Genomic DNA, 14,628 nt, shown 5'->3' with positions numbered 1-14,628 from the left:
ATGTAACGAGGTTTTTGTGCTGTTATATTGACGAGTTTTTATTTTGTGTTGGTGCCAAGGGTTTGTGGGGGTTTTCTTGTCGATACGCAACTGTGTAAGGATTGTGTGCAATTGTAGTCGACACTTGGGTTCTGCAATTGATTGGCATGTCATAGTAATTGCTGTGATGTATTTATCTCACCGGGAGAAGCCTTTTGTATGGATTTCCTCAACGCATGATTTCATTTCTCTTTCAGATGTGCGATTGCTGCTCAACAATGACAACCTCCTCAGGGAAGGAGTGTCACAGTAAGCGCCTTTGATTCCCGTCGCTGATGATGGCCAGTCAAGTTGTACATCTGCGATTATTGAATCTCAATTCACAGCCCCATGTCAATGCACTCGTGCGACATTGCCGCGATGAATTTGTGGCAATTGCATTTTTAGTCCTTTCTAATTGTAAGGGGTTAAGGCAGATGTGTGCTTTTGTGTAAATTAAAAAAAAAAATTAAAACCAGTATCTGTAGAGAGGACAACAAATGACGAGATGCTTCCTCGATCCTTGGTGTGCCTTACTTGACATTGTGGACCCTGGCCAATTAGCTACTTAGTCTGACGTAGGCTGTCCAAATAGAGGATGCGTGTTCCAATGTTGTGAATGCAGCTAATTAACTGCCAGTTGGTAGTAATGAATAATGCGTGAGAATATCCACTCTAGATTTTAAGCTTTCGTGACTGCAAGGATCCATACTCTTTGGTTCTTTCGGTAAAGTCGCGTATGTGAAAAATATTTTTTAAAAATAATAATAAAAAAGGATGTTATTTATCAGCTTCACTCAGCTTAACCCCTCCCCCCGACTCCACATGCCCCCCCCCCCCTGCATCCCACTTCCCTGGCTCCCCCCCCCTCTTATCCAAGTTATTTTCATTTTATTATTATTTTTTCATCTTCATCTACGTGACTTTACTGAAAGAACTAAAGAGTATAATATCCACTCTAATGATATAATCCACTGAGCTTCACGAACAACTCAAATAATTGTTCCAGATTTTCGTTTCCCTTTGTTGCACAGTGCCAATGCAATGCGGTCCCTCGATGTGTAGCTTAATGTGTATTCCATGAAATAATTTGAACAGTATTTTGAAGACGATCTCCTGTGTTTAAACCCGTTGTAATTGGCAGCAAAATAACAACACATTCGTTAATCACGCGGCCTTAAAGTGAAAAATGTATAGCGGCCGACGTTTTGAGCAACGGCCCTTCTTCATAGCACATCAAAGAAGCGCCATTGTCCGAAACCTAATACGTTCGATTCTTTTTTTTTTCCTTTTCAGGCAGTGTTATTGATGAATGTGGTTTTGTTGCAATTTGTGCTTGTGGCACCACTGCCAATGCAGCAGCCAGCTTCAACTAATTTGTTTAATCTGTTCGCAGTGCCTTTGCCGACTACAACATGGATCAGTTCACGCCTGTGAAGGTTCAGGGAATTGAAGACCAGGTAATTTTGTATTGATTGTGGTGATTTATATTGAGGCTGTGCTCGTCCTGCATCCTGCGGAAGAGAAGAACCCTGATCTGTGATTGTTCGGCTGCCCGAGCACAAAGCACCACGGTGGAGAGATGTTAACTCCCTCGCCTGGTACGCAGGAGGTCGTGGGTTTGATTCCGACCCTGACGCCTGCTGTATATTTGGAGTTTGCGTGTCTCTCTCTCTCCCCGTTGTCGCGTAGATTTTTCTCTGGGTCCTCCGGTTTTCCCTCCACATTTAGAAACATGCGTTTTAGATTTGACTGCTTTAAATTTCCACCTAAGCCACTTCGTTGAGCTATCATTTGTGGCCAGGTCGCTTCTGAAAGAGCTATACAGCTCAGTGGGCCTGGTAAAATAACAAAAAAGTTCGTCGTTTAGTAAATAAATGAAGTATATGAATTCCTATTGTATTAGAACATCAATTCCAAAGCTTGGGAAAGGCAGTAAAAAAAACAGAAAAAACAGCCCAAGACCACACCAAGACAACATCCAGTCCCTCGGTAAAATTTTACATGAAAAATTAACAATCGATACATTGGTAAGACTCAAATTTACAAATCACATTGGTAAATGTGACCGTATCCGGCATTAATCTTCTGCTTCAGAGTATTTTTGAAGGAAGATTTACGACTCTTGCGAATTGACGTCAGGGCATTTTTGGCATCCCCTGTTAAACCATCATGTAAAACTCCGGTCATCCTCGCGGCAGCTTTTGGCGAGCCATTGAACAAATGACGGTCGAATGCGTTTCTGCGGCCATTTGGGACGCTCTTCCTTCTGATATTAGGAAGCCACTGGAGCCACGCACTTTTAAATCCATCTACATTGAAAACTCATTTCTTTAAAACTGCTTTTTGTGTAGTTTGTCCTTCCCCCGTACTTCCGATTAGCACTGTTGAAAGAAGTTCAACGTACATGCATACATTTTACGATTATAACACCAGCAGCAATAATCTGGGCGGCGTTCGTTTGGAATCGTGAACTACTGCAAGAAGCGGCGAACGCACTACCGCTAGACCGTGTCACTGCACATTAAGTGTGTTATTTAAGCGATGTGTAATGAGAGTTTGGGTGCTCCGTGATTTAGATGGGTAGGTCATGAATGCTTGGCAAGACTCGGCATATTTACGCTGTTTGGAGTGCATGAAATAGGAAGAGCCTCTTGAAATCGGGAGCTTTTATCTCATAATTGTCGCTGTGGGCTTTTAATGGATTTTTTTATGCCACGCATCAGGAGGGACCCATGGCCGTTGTTGAAGGCTAGAGGAACAGGCTTGCCACCGACACCAATTTGCACCGCGGCTGACTTGGGGAGTGGATGTGATCGTCATTCATTAATGCCTGGATTCGGAGTTTGGCAGGCGAGCCTGGGTTAAAATTTTGTCTTAAATCTCCGCCTTATGAACCCATTTTGGTAGAATGACAGGTTCAGTGGTGCTGAGGGACATATTCTCAGAGGTTGAAAAAAGCAGCATGAGGCTTTATTGCAGTAGAATGTATTTTATCTGATCTTTGATGCCCAATACCTTCCACGTTGCTCTATTCCTGAGTAGGGCTGTGTTTCTGTTCATGTTTAGAGTTGTGCTGGCTGTTCAACTTTCTTGGCAATAAGACCAATTATTTCGCCGTACATTTGGTCGCAAGGGTATAGCGATGCTCTGGATTACCAGGTCTTAATGCTGGACTCAAGTGTAATGGTCTTGGCACAAGAGTCACATTGTTTACGCTTCGCCTAACCTCGGCCTGTGCTTTGAGTAGATTTCCGTTTTTTTTTTGCGACCTTTGCCAGGTACTGATCACAGAGCACGGTGACATTGGCGGTGGCCATTATTTGGACCCACGCACCAAGCAGTCCTTCAAGTATGACCATCTACGGAAGGAGGCGTCTGACATCTCGTCGTGGGATGGCGCCATGGTGATGGAGTCCTGGAGGTCCAACGTGGACAACGCACTGCAGGCCTACGTCAAGGAGCACTACCCAAACGGCGTGAGCACGGTACGGCGCCCGACATTCGCAGCAACGGCACGGGGGAGGGGGGGGGTACGGGCCTGGAAAATACAAACCGGCTCTGTTGTCATCCTTATTCGTGATTTATTATTAATTTGCTTGTTTACCCGGCAAAGCCTGCCCCACGTCTGGAGACTCTTACAGTAGGGGTCCGATGTTGTGTGTAGTCACCCACTTGGGAAATCTGCAGGTTCTTTTTCAGCGCATGATGGCATGCTACCAGTTTGCATTGCGTGTGCTTGAGCCCTTTGAATTTAGCATTCCCCCGACATGTTTTGTTTCATTAACATCTTGTCAAGAAACGCTGCAGTAAGTCGTAACCAACAAGATGGCCGGAGTGGATGTTTCATTCCAGCAGAATGATGTGATTAGATTTCTAATGCAGGAGGGCGCCGAGTTTGCCAAGTAGTTTGCCAGATTGCCGCATGAACACCTTGCATGAAAGAAATGTTAAGAAGTGGGTCGGTGATTAAAGCATGGCAAAACAGACATTGTCGATTAAGCTGGGAGGGAAGCAGCTGAATTAGAGTGCTTCTGTGAGCTACAACAAATGCACGACAGTGGAGGAATACCGTTCGGGCTGATCCGTCGTGTCAAGTTGGGGGACACCTCGGGTGCATTGCAAAAGTGGCCACCACATTGCAGTGACAGGATCGTGTCTTGTCAACATGTAGCAAACAGAGGTGTTGATGTATGCTGGAGGCTGTTGCTTTGACTCCGGAAGGAGGGTTCAGTGAAATGCCGAATAAGACTTGAAGAGTCAAATCCTAGTATGTTTAAAAATAATCAGCTTCATTTGGAAATTCCAAGGATTTTAAGCCATTAAATTTATATTGCTGATTTTAACCATTCATTGAACACTCAAAAGAGCCAAAGATACTTGGAGTTATTCGATTTCAGTGTAACTTTGTGAACCTCATTAAGAGCAAAGCAATACAAACCTGTCTAACAAACTGTATGAATATCTGGACAAACTTTTAAGGCCAGCTTATTCTATTGACACGTGGCACCAGCCCATGTGGTTCAGACGCGCAATAGAGTACTGAGCTGGCATTGCCAAGTTCCTTCGTTTGAATATTGGCACTTGCCCGTGATCAAACTGGATTCTCAAGTGTATTGAGATGATGGTCTCGGCCTGGTCACCAATCCAGTGACTGCACAACAAAAAACATGGTATGAAATATGGCTCTGCACTTCATCATCAGTCCGGATTCCAGCTCCTGAGAAATCCGTTTGATCAACGTCCCTTGAATATTGCCGCCAGTGGCAGGGCATTTGGAAAGGTGCTGCCCCCTAGTGTGTCGAACAGAGATCACGTGAAGGGATGTTTGAGGTAGCTCTTTGATATCTGTGTCCGTGGACTGTTCCTCTTAACGCCAAAGGGTCACAATGCTTTGTGCGAGTTGTGATTGGATGATTGTTAATCCCTCGCACGCGATGGTTTTCTCCGGGTGCTCCGGTTTCCTCCAACTTGTACAAGCGCTGAGTAATTGGCTAAAAACATGTTAAAATATACCCCCTCCCCATCCAGAACCCGCCTGATAAAGAGTGATCTACGACTAGGTGTGGCTTTCCTGGATAATTAAGTTAAAATAAGTAAAGTCTCATGACATGACACCGAAAGGACTAATGGGATAAAATTGGAGGAAAAAAAGACAATAAACTGGCATGTAAAGTTGACCTGCGCACCAAGGGAGCATTTCCAGGCCATGACACAATATGAATGAAATGCTTTCATGTTTATGATTTTTGCATTTGAGTAAATTATTATCCTAAAAAATGTAAAAAATGTACTGTGCATGTAACATTGCGTTTGCCTGACAGGTGTACGGGAAGAATATCGATGGACAGCCCACAATCATAGCCTGCATCGAAAGCCATCAGTTCCAGCCCAAGAACTTCTGGTAAATTCACGGCGCGCGGCGGTGTGTCCTTGTGTTTACGTGTCTCGTGAGCAATCACCCTGGACATGGGCAGGTGGGCACCTCTTAATTGATATTCTTAGGTTTTTTTTGACCTACGTGACTTTACCGAAAAAACCTGAGAATATGAATCCTTGCAGTCACGAAAGCTTCAAATCTAGAACCTCTTAATTGCTTTCCTCACTCGACGCTGGTATCCGTAGTGACAGTGGTCCCAAGCAGCATTGCCGAGTGGTGACGTGGCGGTGGCGCTGCGTTCACCGCTCGTTGGAGGGGTTCACGGTTTCGTATCCAGCAACCGCTGTGGTTATAACCGTGATGACGCTACGACGCTATGCCTGGATCGCGGCGGATGTTAAAGATCCCCTGAAGTCGTTTGCGCACACGAGCGTGTCGTTGTGTGCCGGTGTCACGGTACAAATTCTACATTTTACCCACAAATTAATCAATTGGGATTATACGTAGCAATCGGCGCCCTTTCCCAGCATCTCACTCTTGCAAAGGAGACTACACTGGTTTTATTTAACAAAATGAACGTATATGCAACGCTGCAGTGAGCATGGATGCTGAAAATAACATGAGCAAGATAATATTCTGATGGGCTATGAGCCAGCCTCGTGTTGGTTATCGTGCTTGCAAAGTCTTTTGTGCTCAAGGATGTGTCCTGTCCGTAAGCTCCGTTTATTTTGTCTTAGGGGTTCCGCAAGGTTCCACGTCATCACGTGCTAGACTCGGCCTGACCGATCTCCACGAGTGGGGGGGGGGAGGAAGTTAGGTTTGAACTTGAAACCCCTACACACTTGTGCCAGTGCATAATAGTGCCCTTTGTTTATCCAGGAAAGCCTCACTTGAGTCTCAGGATTCTATTTCAGGAGGTTCCTGCATTTCAATGTTTGGCCAAATGCATTAATGAGTGTTTGGCAGTTGGGAAGGAAACGGGAGCACACGAAGAAAACACGCCGCACATACGAGGGTGTAACATTGCTCCGAACAGATGGGTTTCAACCACTTCCTGTCCTACCATCTCGCTTGAGAGCTTCGCAAACTTTGGTATTTTCTCTTGCGTGGCTCGCAAGCTTGTGAACAGTGACGAGCTGCAATTGCTGGGCCTGACGGCTGTGTTTTGTTTGCTTTGTGCTCTCTGCTACACTCCTTCTCTGTGCTGTCATTAAGCAGTTGATGCCATGCCACATGCACCATGGTCATTGCTTACAGACGTTTACCGTAGAAGAGTGGCTGGACAACGTTAGAATTTAGTGTCATTCGTTAGCTGGTGATAAAAGTACAATTATTTAATTTTGGTGGGTGCTGACAATTAGATTAAGCTTTTGTATATCCACAAGAACCTGTTTGTTAATTTTGAGTTGTGTTTGGATGGTAATTCCCAGAGGTCTTTTGGCCAGATGTGAAATTCAGCGCTCGGGAAATAGGTCATTGTGAGTTGCACAGAGCGGCAATTATAAATTGTCTGCCCATTTACTAGCCTCAGAATAAGTAACAACTTGCAGTACATTCAGTTGATTGAAGAACGTTGCGACAACCACAGCAATACATTTTACTGCTGTGGTTGTCACACCTGATGATGAGTGCTTGTGTTGCAATCGAAACGCCGTGATTTAATTTATTTATTTTTATTTTCTTTACCCACGTGACTTTACCGAAAGAACCAAGAGTATGGATCCTTGCAGTCACGAAAACTTCAAATCTAGAATGAAAAATGTTGGCTTGGTGTACGCAAGGTTCTCTGCTTCTCTTCAGCGGGGCGAGCGAAGGCGTTTGACACTTGACACCGCGTGTGCCTTTCCCAGGAACGGGCGCTGGAGATCCGAATGGAAGTTCACCGTGTCCCAGCCCACGGCACAGGTGGTCGGCATCCTTAAGATCCAGGTGAGAGCTTCATTCCACCGCGTCACTTCTCACCGCCGTCGGAATTCATCTGCTGCTGTCGACGTCGTTTTCGAAGCATTGTGCAAGTGAATGAACACCACTGCCATCATTGTGCTGTGAGCCAGCACAAGCCCTCAAGGCAATCGATTAACTGGCTCCAATATGAAAGTAGTCTTTCGGAGCCTCCTACCAGTCCCCTTGGTCCTGCACTGCCTCATGATTGACCTCATCAGGCAGTTCCACTCGTTTGTTCCATTGCCCTGATCCAGCAGTGGAATGACAAATATTGCAGCAAATGTACAAGATGTCATCCATGTTTGATTGCGTAAAAACTCACAGGTACTGGAAACATCTGGACAGGGTCCTCCCCATCAATGCGTTACTCTGGCAGAAGAGTATACATTGATGGTGTCATGCTGCCCCATAGGCTCCACCATTGAGTGCCCAAGCATCTATTTTTGTTGTCGTAGTGCAAGGGGACCTGGTCCTCTGCTGCCTTTGCCAATGGCTGTACCAGCAGTGTTGGGATTTTCCTCGGTGGAGGCGGCTCCCGAATGGCGGTACTGGGTGGCTTGCAGCAGCCAACGATCAAACAAATGTGAGGCACAGGAACGATGTCGCAACGTTGAGCCAAAACAAGGCAGAGGCTGGGGAATACAGCGGTCCATCTGCTGTCCATCATGGTCCGATAACCTGAGGCTAAACCACGTGACATGCTACCTGTGAGCCAGAGGTCACAACCGGGTACCCGTACCCTACCCGATACCCGGCCAGGTACGGGTACGGGTAGGCCGTGAGTCACTGGTGAGTAACCGTTTGTCACTCATTTCGGGTAGGGTACGGGTAGGGAACGGCTACCCTTACCCGGCCGGGTACGGGTACCCATTTGCGACCCTGGTGCGGCCGGGTACGGGGTAAGGAATCAAAACCCGTTTGCGACCTCTGCTGTGAGCCGTTGGCCACTCGGCGTGGCCTCGCGCGTGTACCCCAAGCCTGCCCACAATTTCCGTGGCAAATATCACCGTCGCTCAGTGGTGCACGTGGCGGCTGCCGTGTCACTTTCTCCCCCTTTGTCACAGGTCCATTACTACGAGGATGGAAATGTGCAGCTGGTGAGCCACAAGGATGTGCAGGAGTCCATGTCCTGTAATGTACGTAGCGCAACGCAAACACACGCCACTCGAGATTTATCCGTTTCGGTGCTATTGTGTTTCCCTTGGGCTTCCCATTAGAAGTGAAATTTTAAAAATGCCATATCTCCTGCGCTCGTACGGCGAGCGCGTTCGCCTTGCATTGCGTGTGATTTGTGTTCCGGTACACTTGCAATGTTGAGTAAAAGTTCAGCGTTTTAGAGACTTCAAGTTAAGACCAGAAAATTATCACAGGATGCAGTTGCTTAAGCTGTGTAATGATGGTCGGCTGGTTATCTGAAATTGTTTAATTACAAAACTGCAATTTGTGTAAATATTAAGAGTTTAGAAGAGCGGTTTTGAGCCTTTTCAAGTGTCCCGGCCCCTTTTCAACCTCCAAATATTTAATGGACCAACACACGCTACTAGTTATTTGAAATTGTACATTTCCTTGGTGGGGATGTTATTATTTTTCTGTTCTACGGACCCCTGGGGGTACGTGGCAATGTCCCAGGGAGTACGTGAAGTGATTTATCAATGTGTGAAATTATACCGTACGTGAGAGTCATTGGTGAATAATCACGTATGAATCTGCCAAAATAAAATGACTCCAATAAAATTTGAGTCCATATGGTAATCTCGAACGACCTTTCTTTCTAAACTCATTGATCGTAAACAATGCAGGTTCCAAAAGTAACCAGCGAGCGTGAACAAATTACGTCACGCATGCAGAGAGCGTCCGTTGAATTGGACAATTGGTTAAACTTTAATTCTAGATTGGAAGCTTTCGTGACTGCGAGAATTCATACTCTATGGTTTTTTTCGTGACTTTACCGAAAAAAACCAAAGAGTAATTGGTTAAACTATTGGTGTTCATTATTCATACATTTCTCGAACCATGTTAGCTCAGACAAGGGGGGGGGGGGGTGGCACTCGGTTGAAATAAAAGTCAACGAGGTTGTACAGTTGCCAAAAAAGGTTGAGAATTAATGCGCTTAGAATATTATCGCCACGCAGTTGCACCCACTAGGAGGAGAGGTGACCATGCCTCGTGGTCCGTGCGAGGCTGTGTGTGTACCACGTGCTGTGTGTGTACCACGTGCTGCGTGTGTACCACGTGCTGCGTGTGTACCACGTGCTGCGTGTGTACCACGTGCTGCGTGTGTACCACGTGCTGCGTGTGTACCACGTGCTGCGTGTGTACCACGTGCTGCGTGTGTACCACGTGCTGCGTGTGTACCACGTGCTGCGTGTGTACCACGTGCTGCGTGTGTACCACGTGCTGCGTGTGTACCACGTGCGTCCTCTGGTGGTGAATGCGAGTGAGGCTGAGGTGTCACAAACGGGAGTGCTGCCTGCTGCTGTTGGCTCAGAGACCGACCCCTCAGCATTAGGACGAGTTAGTGGAGGTTTGGCAGACTGTGGTAAAACGACGTCTCGGTTAAATTTCGATTTAAAGCTTTCGTGACTGCAGGGATTCATCTTCTTGGTTTTTTTCGGTAAAGTCACGTAGAAGGAAAATAATAAATAATAAAAATTAAACATAATAAAATAATTCTCACGACGTTTCGGCCGAAACGCAAGCAGCTTGCGCTGTGGCCGAAACGTCGTGAGAATTATTTTATTACGTTTTATATTTATTATTTTGTTATTTTCCTTCTACGTGACTTTACCGAAAGAACCAAGAAGACATCTCGGTTGTTGTGGGCCTGCTGCACCTGGCCTGCAATGGTGTGCATGTCTTGATGGCGTGAACTCTGCTGGGAGTATTGTGGTTTTGAGGTCATCCTCGCTCACCTGAGCACGCGTAGTCTTACGTCGCACAGCGCCCGTGAAATAGAGCCCAACGGCTAATTGTGTCATTCCTGCTGCAGTAAATACAAATCTAAATCCCGTAGACTGCAGACGTCACTTGCCAGCGTCGTTTGCAGTGAAGATCGAGCGTGCAGTGCAGACGCGATCTCAGCAAGCAATGGGACACTCCAGTTGGGAGTGAGAATCGCTCACCGTGGTTCTCCCGGCTTGTTGATATTCTTGTTGCAGAATGAATCTCAAGCTGCCAAGGCATTCATCAAAATTATCGAAGATGCTGAGAATGAGTATCAGGTAAAACTCAGCTTTGTACCGGTTCTCCTTATTTAATGTTATTGAACCTGCCAAAGGCAAGCAATTAAGGAAATGTTGTGTTATGATTATCACCATAACCACTAATATTTTGTAATGTACGATTTGCTATGTCCTTCAAGTCATCGTAAGTTACCCCCCTCCTGGCTCGATCTGCTGCCCCCAGCATGACCAACTCTCCTCAACACGAGTTTACAGCTGTGGCCCATGCTGATACCTCCAGTGCTACAGTCCCCACTTCCCCAGGCCATGCCCATCTACTGTCAAGCTCTCTCAAGCCTGGTCACCATTGTATTATACTGGTAGGAACCACCTGGTTCCACCAGCCCACAGGGGATTATTGTGTCCGTCCGTCGTGCATCAAAAAATGGGAGGGGTGGGGCTGGGTGGGGCTGGGTGGGGAGGGGGTGGGAGGGGTGGGGCTGGGTGGGGAGGGGGTGGGAGGGGTGGGGCTGGGTGGGGAGGGGCTGGGTGGGGAGGGGCTGGTCACCCTGTGGTGCCCTTATAAAACCCAACGTTCCTACCAGCTCCGCAGGAATGTGTTTTAAATGCTTCTCGACTTGCTTACTTTGCACAGTCGCCAACCGCTCTGTCCTCTGATCTCAAGAAGCACTCGAGTAAAATATTGCACTTCTAACTTCACGAATTTTATAATTTGTTTCCGACGTTTCTTTACGTTTTATGTTTGTAATATTTGAAAAACAATTCCTGTTTGTCCTCACGTTCTCTCTTGATATTGTGCATTTGTACGTTACGACGTAGGAATTGCTTTTAAGTTGTAGTCTAAAGCGTTCTGTTGGCAGTGTCCATATTTCACGTGCTAATATTTCGCGTGACAAATTATTCGCGCGTTCATCTTGCAGACGGCGATCTCAGAAAACTATCAGACGATGTCGGACACAACCTTTAAGGCTCTTCGCCGCCAATTGCCAGTCACCCGAACCAAGATCGACTGGAACAAAATCCTCAGCTACAAGATTGGCAAGGAGATGCAGAGTGCTTAGGCAGGAGTTGCATGCTTGCTTTTAATATGCTCTGTCCTCCTGGTATGGTCTCCTGCCCGGCATAACCACAGTGTATTTTGCATTACGTTGGTTGTTTCCTGGACTGAGCATTTGGGATTTTGGTCTTCACTGTAAAATGTATATGTCAACATTATCAGAATTAAAATTTAGTTTCATTTTTGTCTCGTACCTCTGTTTTTTTTCTTGGTTTGATGGCTCTTAGGGTAACTGCATGATTCAAAAATTGAGTTGATTGCTTCCTTTTTGGATGTGTAAAATAAGTGATGGGTGAAACGAGACCATACCTTTGTTTCGATGGCAAGATGTGGCACACAATTTATGAAGACCTGGGGAGCTGAAACTTGTTTTGTAATTTAGGACGTTGTCTTATGTAAAACAAGCTTTACTGTAGAAGCCCCTTCCATGCATTTAAGTTTATTTCAACAATCTTTAATGTATTTCAAAAATGTGTTTGTTTTACGAGTGTAAAGAAGCAGATCTTATAATTTACACATTATGTTTGTCATACTTGCAATAATGAATTTCCCCTCATTTAACAACTTGTCCTAATAAATTGCATATTTGCTTTCATATATGAAAGAGATGCTATGTGTATTTTGTTTAATTTGTATGCTTCCATGTTATCTTGTGCCAGATGCCTGCATCACAGTCCAGTGCTGGTGGCTACTGTGCTACCATGCACAAAGCAAACTGCACTGCCCACCTGTAATATTGTTGGAAAACATACTTTGCAAATTGTATTACTAACAAAAAAAAACTAATAAAAAAACTGCTTTATTCATACAATATCCAACTCTTAGGACAATTGTTCCTTGTTCAGATTTCTGTTCTGCATGTGCCGTTGCATTTCTAGCAAGATCTATGAGCATATTTAAGGGTACATTATGAAAAAAAGCAAGCTGGATGGATACCAGTCCTTTATAACTTTTTTGTTGTAATTTCCTGAGGTAAACGGCCTTTCTTATTCCCACAATTAAATTGGTATTTTGAGTGCTCCCCTTGATTCATTTGTGCTCTTATGCATCTCTGTTCCGTGGGCTCTCGCATTCATTGATGTTTTGGAAGATCTTGCAATGAAAACGGTTTCCCACTTTGTGCCTTTTTGTATCAACATCCCATTGAAAGTATCCAGTCATCGTTTCCCGAAGTAACATTTGCCTGCAATCTGGCTGGGTCATTGATACTATTTATAAAGATGTAACATTGGGGAAAAAAACCAAACAAATCAAGCTGCAACATAACCACACTCACATTTACATTTTTAAGATGGCTTGTTAAAATTGTTAAAACATCAATGCAGCGGTGACGTTAAAGGAACAAAAACAGACGGAGTCTAAATCTTAGCACCAATAAGAAAACTCAATTTGTGGTTTCGATTTCACTTCTGAAAGTTACAGAAGTGGGACAACGCCTGACATTTTAATTCATGCTTTGACATCAGCTTAGATAATCCTGGCCTCTTGAAGTGCATTATAGAGTTGCTATGAGCCCATTGTCGACATTTGTTGACCGTTGATTCCCTCAATAAGATGGCCAAGTAGCACCGTGTTCACTCGCCATGATTGTCAACGCGAAATCTCTTGCCGGGTGACCCCAGATCGAGGGCCGGCGTGACCTTGACAAGGGCCACCTTGACCTTGCGGCGCTCCGTCCGTCGTGAAGCAATGCGCCAGCAGCATTTCATAACTTTTAATAGAAATTCGTTTCCGAAAACTTGTTTTGATTAAAGATTTGGTTGTCTGTTGATCCAACTCAGTGGTTCACCACCTTTACTGGAGCCTCGCGCCCATCTAGTTATCAATCGTTAAAACATGTATAATGTTAATACTGGTAGGAACTTCCTGGTTCCACCAGCCCACAGGGGATTATTGTGTCCGTCCGTCGTGGATACAAAAATGGGAGGGGCTGGGTGGAGAGGGTAGGGTGGGGAGGGGCTGGGGAGGGTGGGTCTGGGTGGGGAGGGGCTGGGTGGGGGGTGGGGCTGGGAGGGGAGGGTGGGGAGGGGCTGGGTGGTGAGGGTGGGGCTGGGTGGGGGGATGGGAGGGGTGGGGCTGGGTGGAGAGGGGTGGGGTTGGGTGGGGAGGGGCTGGTCACCCCGTGGTGCCCTTATAAAACTCAACGTTTAACCTACTCACGCCGGCTTGTGCCCGCCCTCAGTCGAGCATATTTGCGGAATACACCACGCCGCCGTTGACCCTGGCCATTGACCGAGCAACCCAACAACGTTCCTACCAGCTCCCTCCGCAGGAATGTGTTAGAAATTAGTTTCTGAAAACTTGTTTTGATTAATGATGGGGTTGTCTTGCTGTAATTCAGTGGTTCACAACCTTTACTGTAGCCTAGCGCCCCTTTGGTTATCAATCGTTAAAACGTGTATAATGTTAATACATACACATGGTTTGATGAAGACAAAGTTAAGGTGTTACCTACGTGCCCGTGCTGAATTTGTTTTCGATTATTTACCTTCAAAACAATCTGACATGTCTCGCACCCCCAGGTTAAGAAACAATGCTCTACTTATAGATAACTACAAAAAAAATATTCTTTGGTTCTTTCGGTAAAGTCACGTATAAAGATAAAATAATAAATTAAGTAATAGCTATTATTTAATTGAATAAATATTAGCGTCTACACTATGGGAACCTCATTTGCCAGTAAAAATATGATAATTGGTTCTTTACCCTTCTATCTGGCAACAAAACAGACACCTTTTTACAAGGAGTCATGTTTGCATAGACCGCAATACCTGCAGTCATAATACAAACAAAAGAACATAACTCTGATAATGTGCACTGTCCTGTGGATCAATCAACTTTAAGGACAGTGCACATTATCAGAGTTATGTTCTTTTGTTTGCATTATGACTGCAGGTATTGCGGTCTATGCAAACATGACTCCTTGTAAAAAAGTTGTCAGTTTTGTTGCCAGATAGAAGGGTAAAGAACCAATTATTATAAATATTAGCGATTATTTAATTTATTCTTTTATCTTTATACGTGACTTTACCGAAAGAACCAAAGAA

At 45.2% G+C, this 14,628-nt stretch overlaps 1 protein-coding gene across 1 annotated transcript in view; it reads left to right on the top strand.

Annotated features, from left to right (window-relative positions):
- The window catches only part of LOC144732777 (F-actin-capping protein subunit alpha-2-like), a 31,733-nt gene extending 19,124 nt beyond the window's left edge, over positions 1–12,609 (top strand). Inside the window, exons 3-10 of the mRNA XM_078614364.1 lie at positions 237–288; positions 1,415–1,478; positions 3,300–3,506; positions 5,343–5,422; positions 7,249–7,327; positions 8,407–8,478; positions 10,501–10,563; positions 11,445–12,609. Of these exons, the coding sequence (XP_078470490.1) occupies positions 237–288; positions 1,415–1,478; positions 3,300–3,506; positions 5,343–5,422; positions 7,249–7,327; positions 8,407–8,478; positions 10,501–10,563; positions 11,445–11,585 (758 nt within the window). The 3' untranslated portion in view covers positions 11,586–12,609. The remainder of the gene's footprint in view (positions 1–236; positions 289–1,414; positions 1,479–3,299; positions 3,507–5,342; positions 5,423–7,248; positions 7,328–8,406; positions 8,479–10,500; positions 10,564–11,444) is intronic.
- The last annotated feature ends 2,019 nt before the right edge of the window (positions 12,610–14,628 follow it).

The sequence above is a fragment of the Lampetra planeri genome, chromosome 44 (genome assembly GCF_965212315.1).
Source record: "Lampetra planeri chromosome 44, kcLamPlan1.2.h2, whole genome shotgun sequence".
Classification (NCBI taxonomy): Eukaryota; Metazoa; Chordata; class Hyperoartia; order Petromyzontiformes; family Petromyzontidae; genus Lampetra; species Lampetra planeri.
Note: the sequence above shows the minus strand (reverse complement) of the source record. Positions and strands in the feature narration are given on the sequence as shown.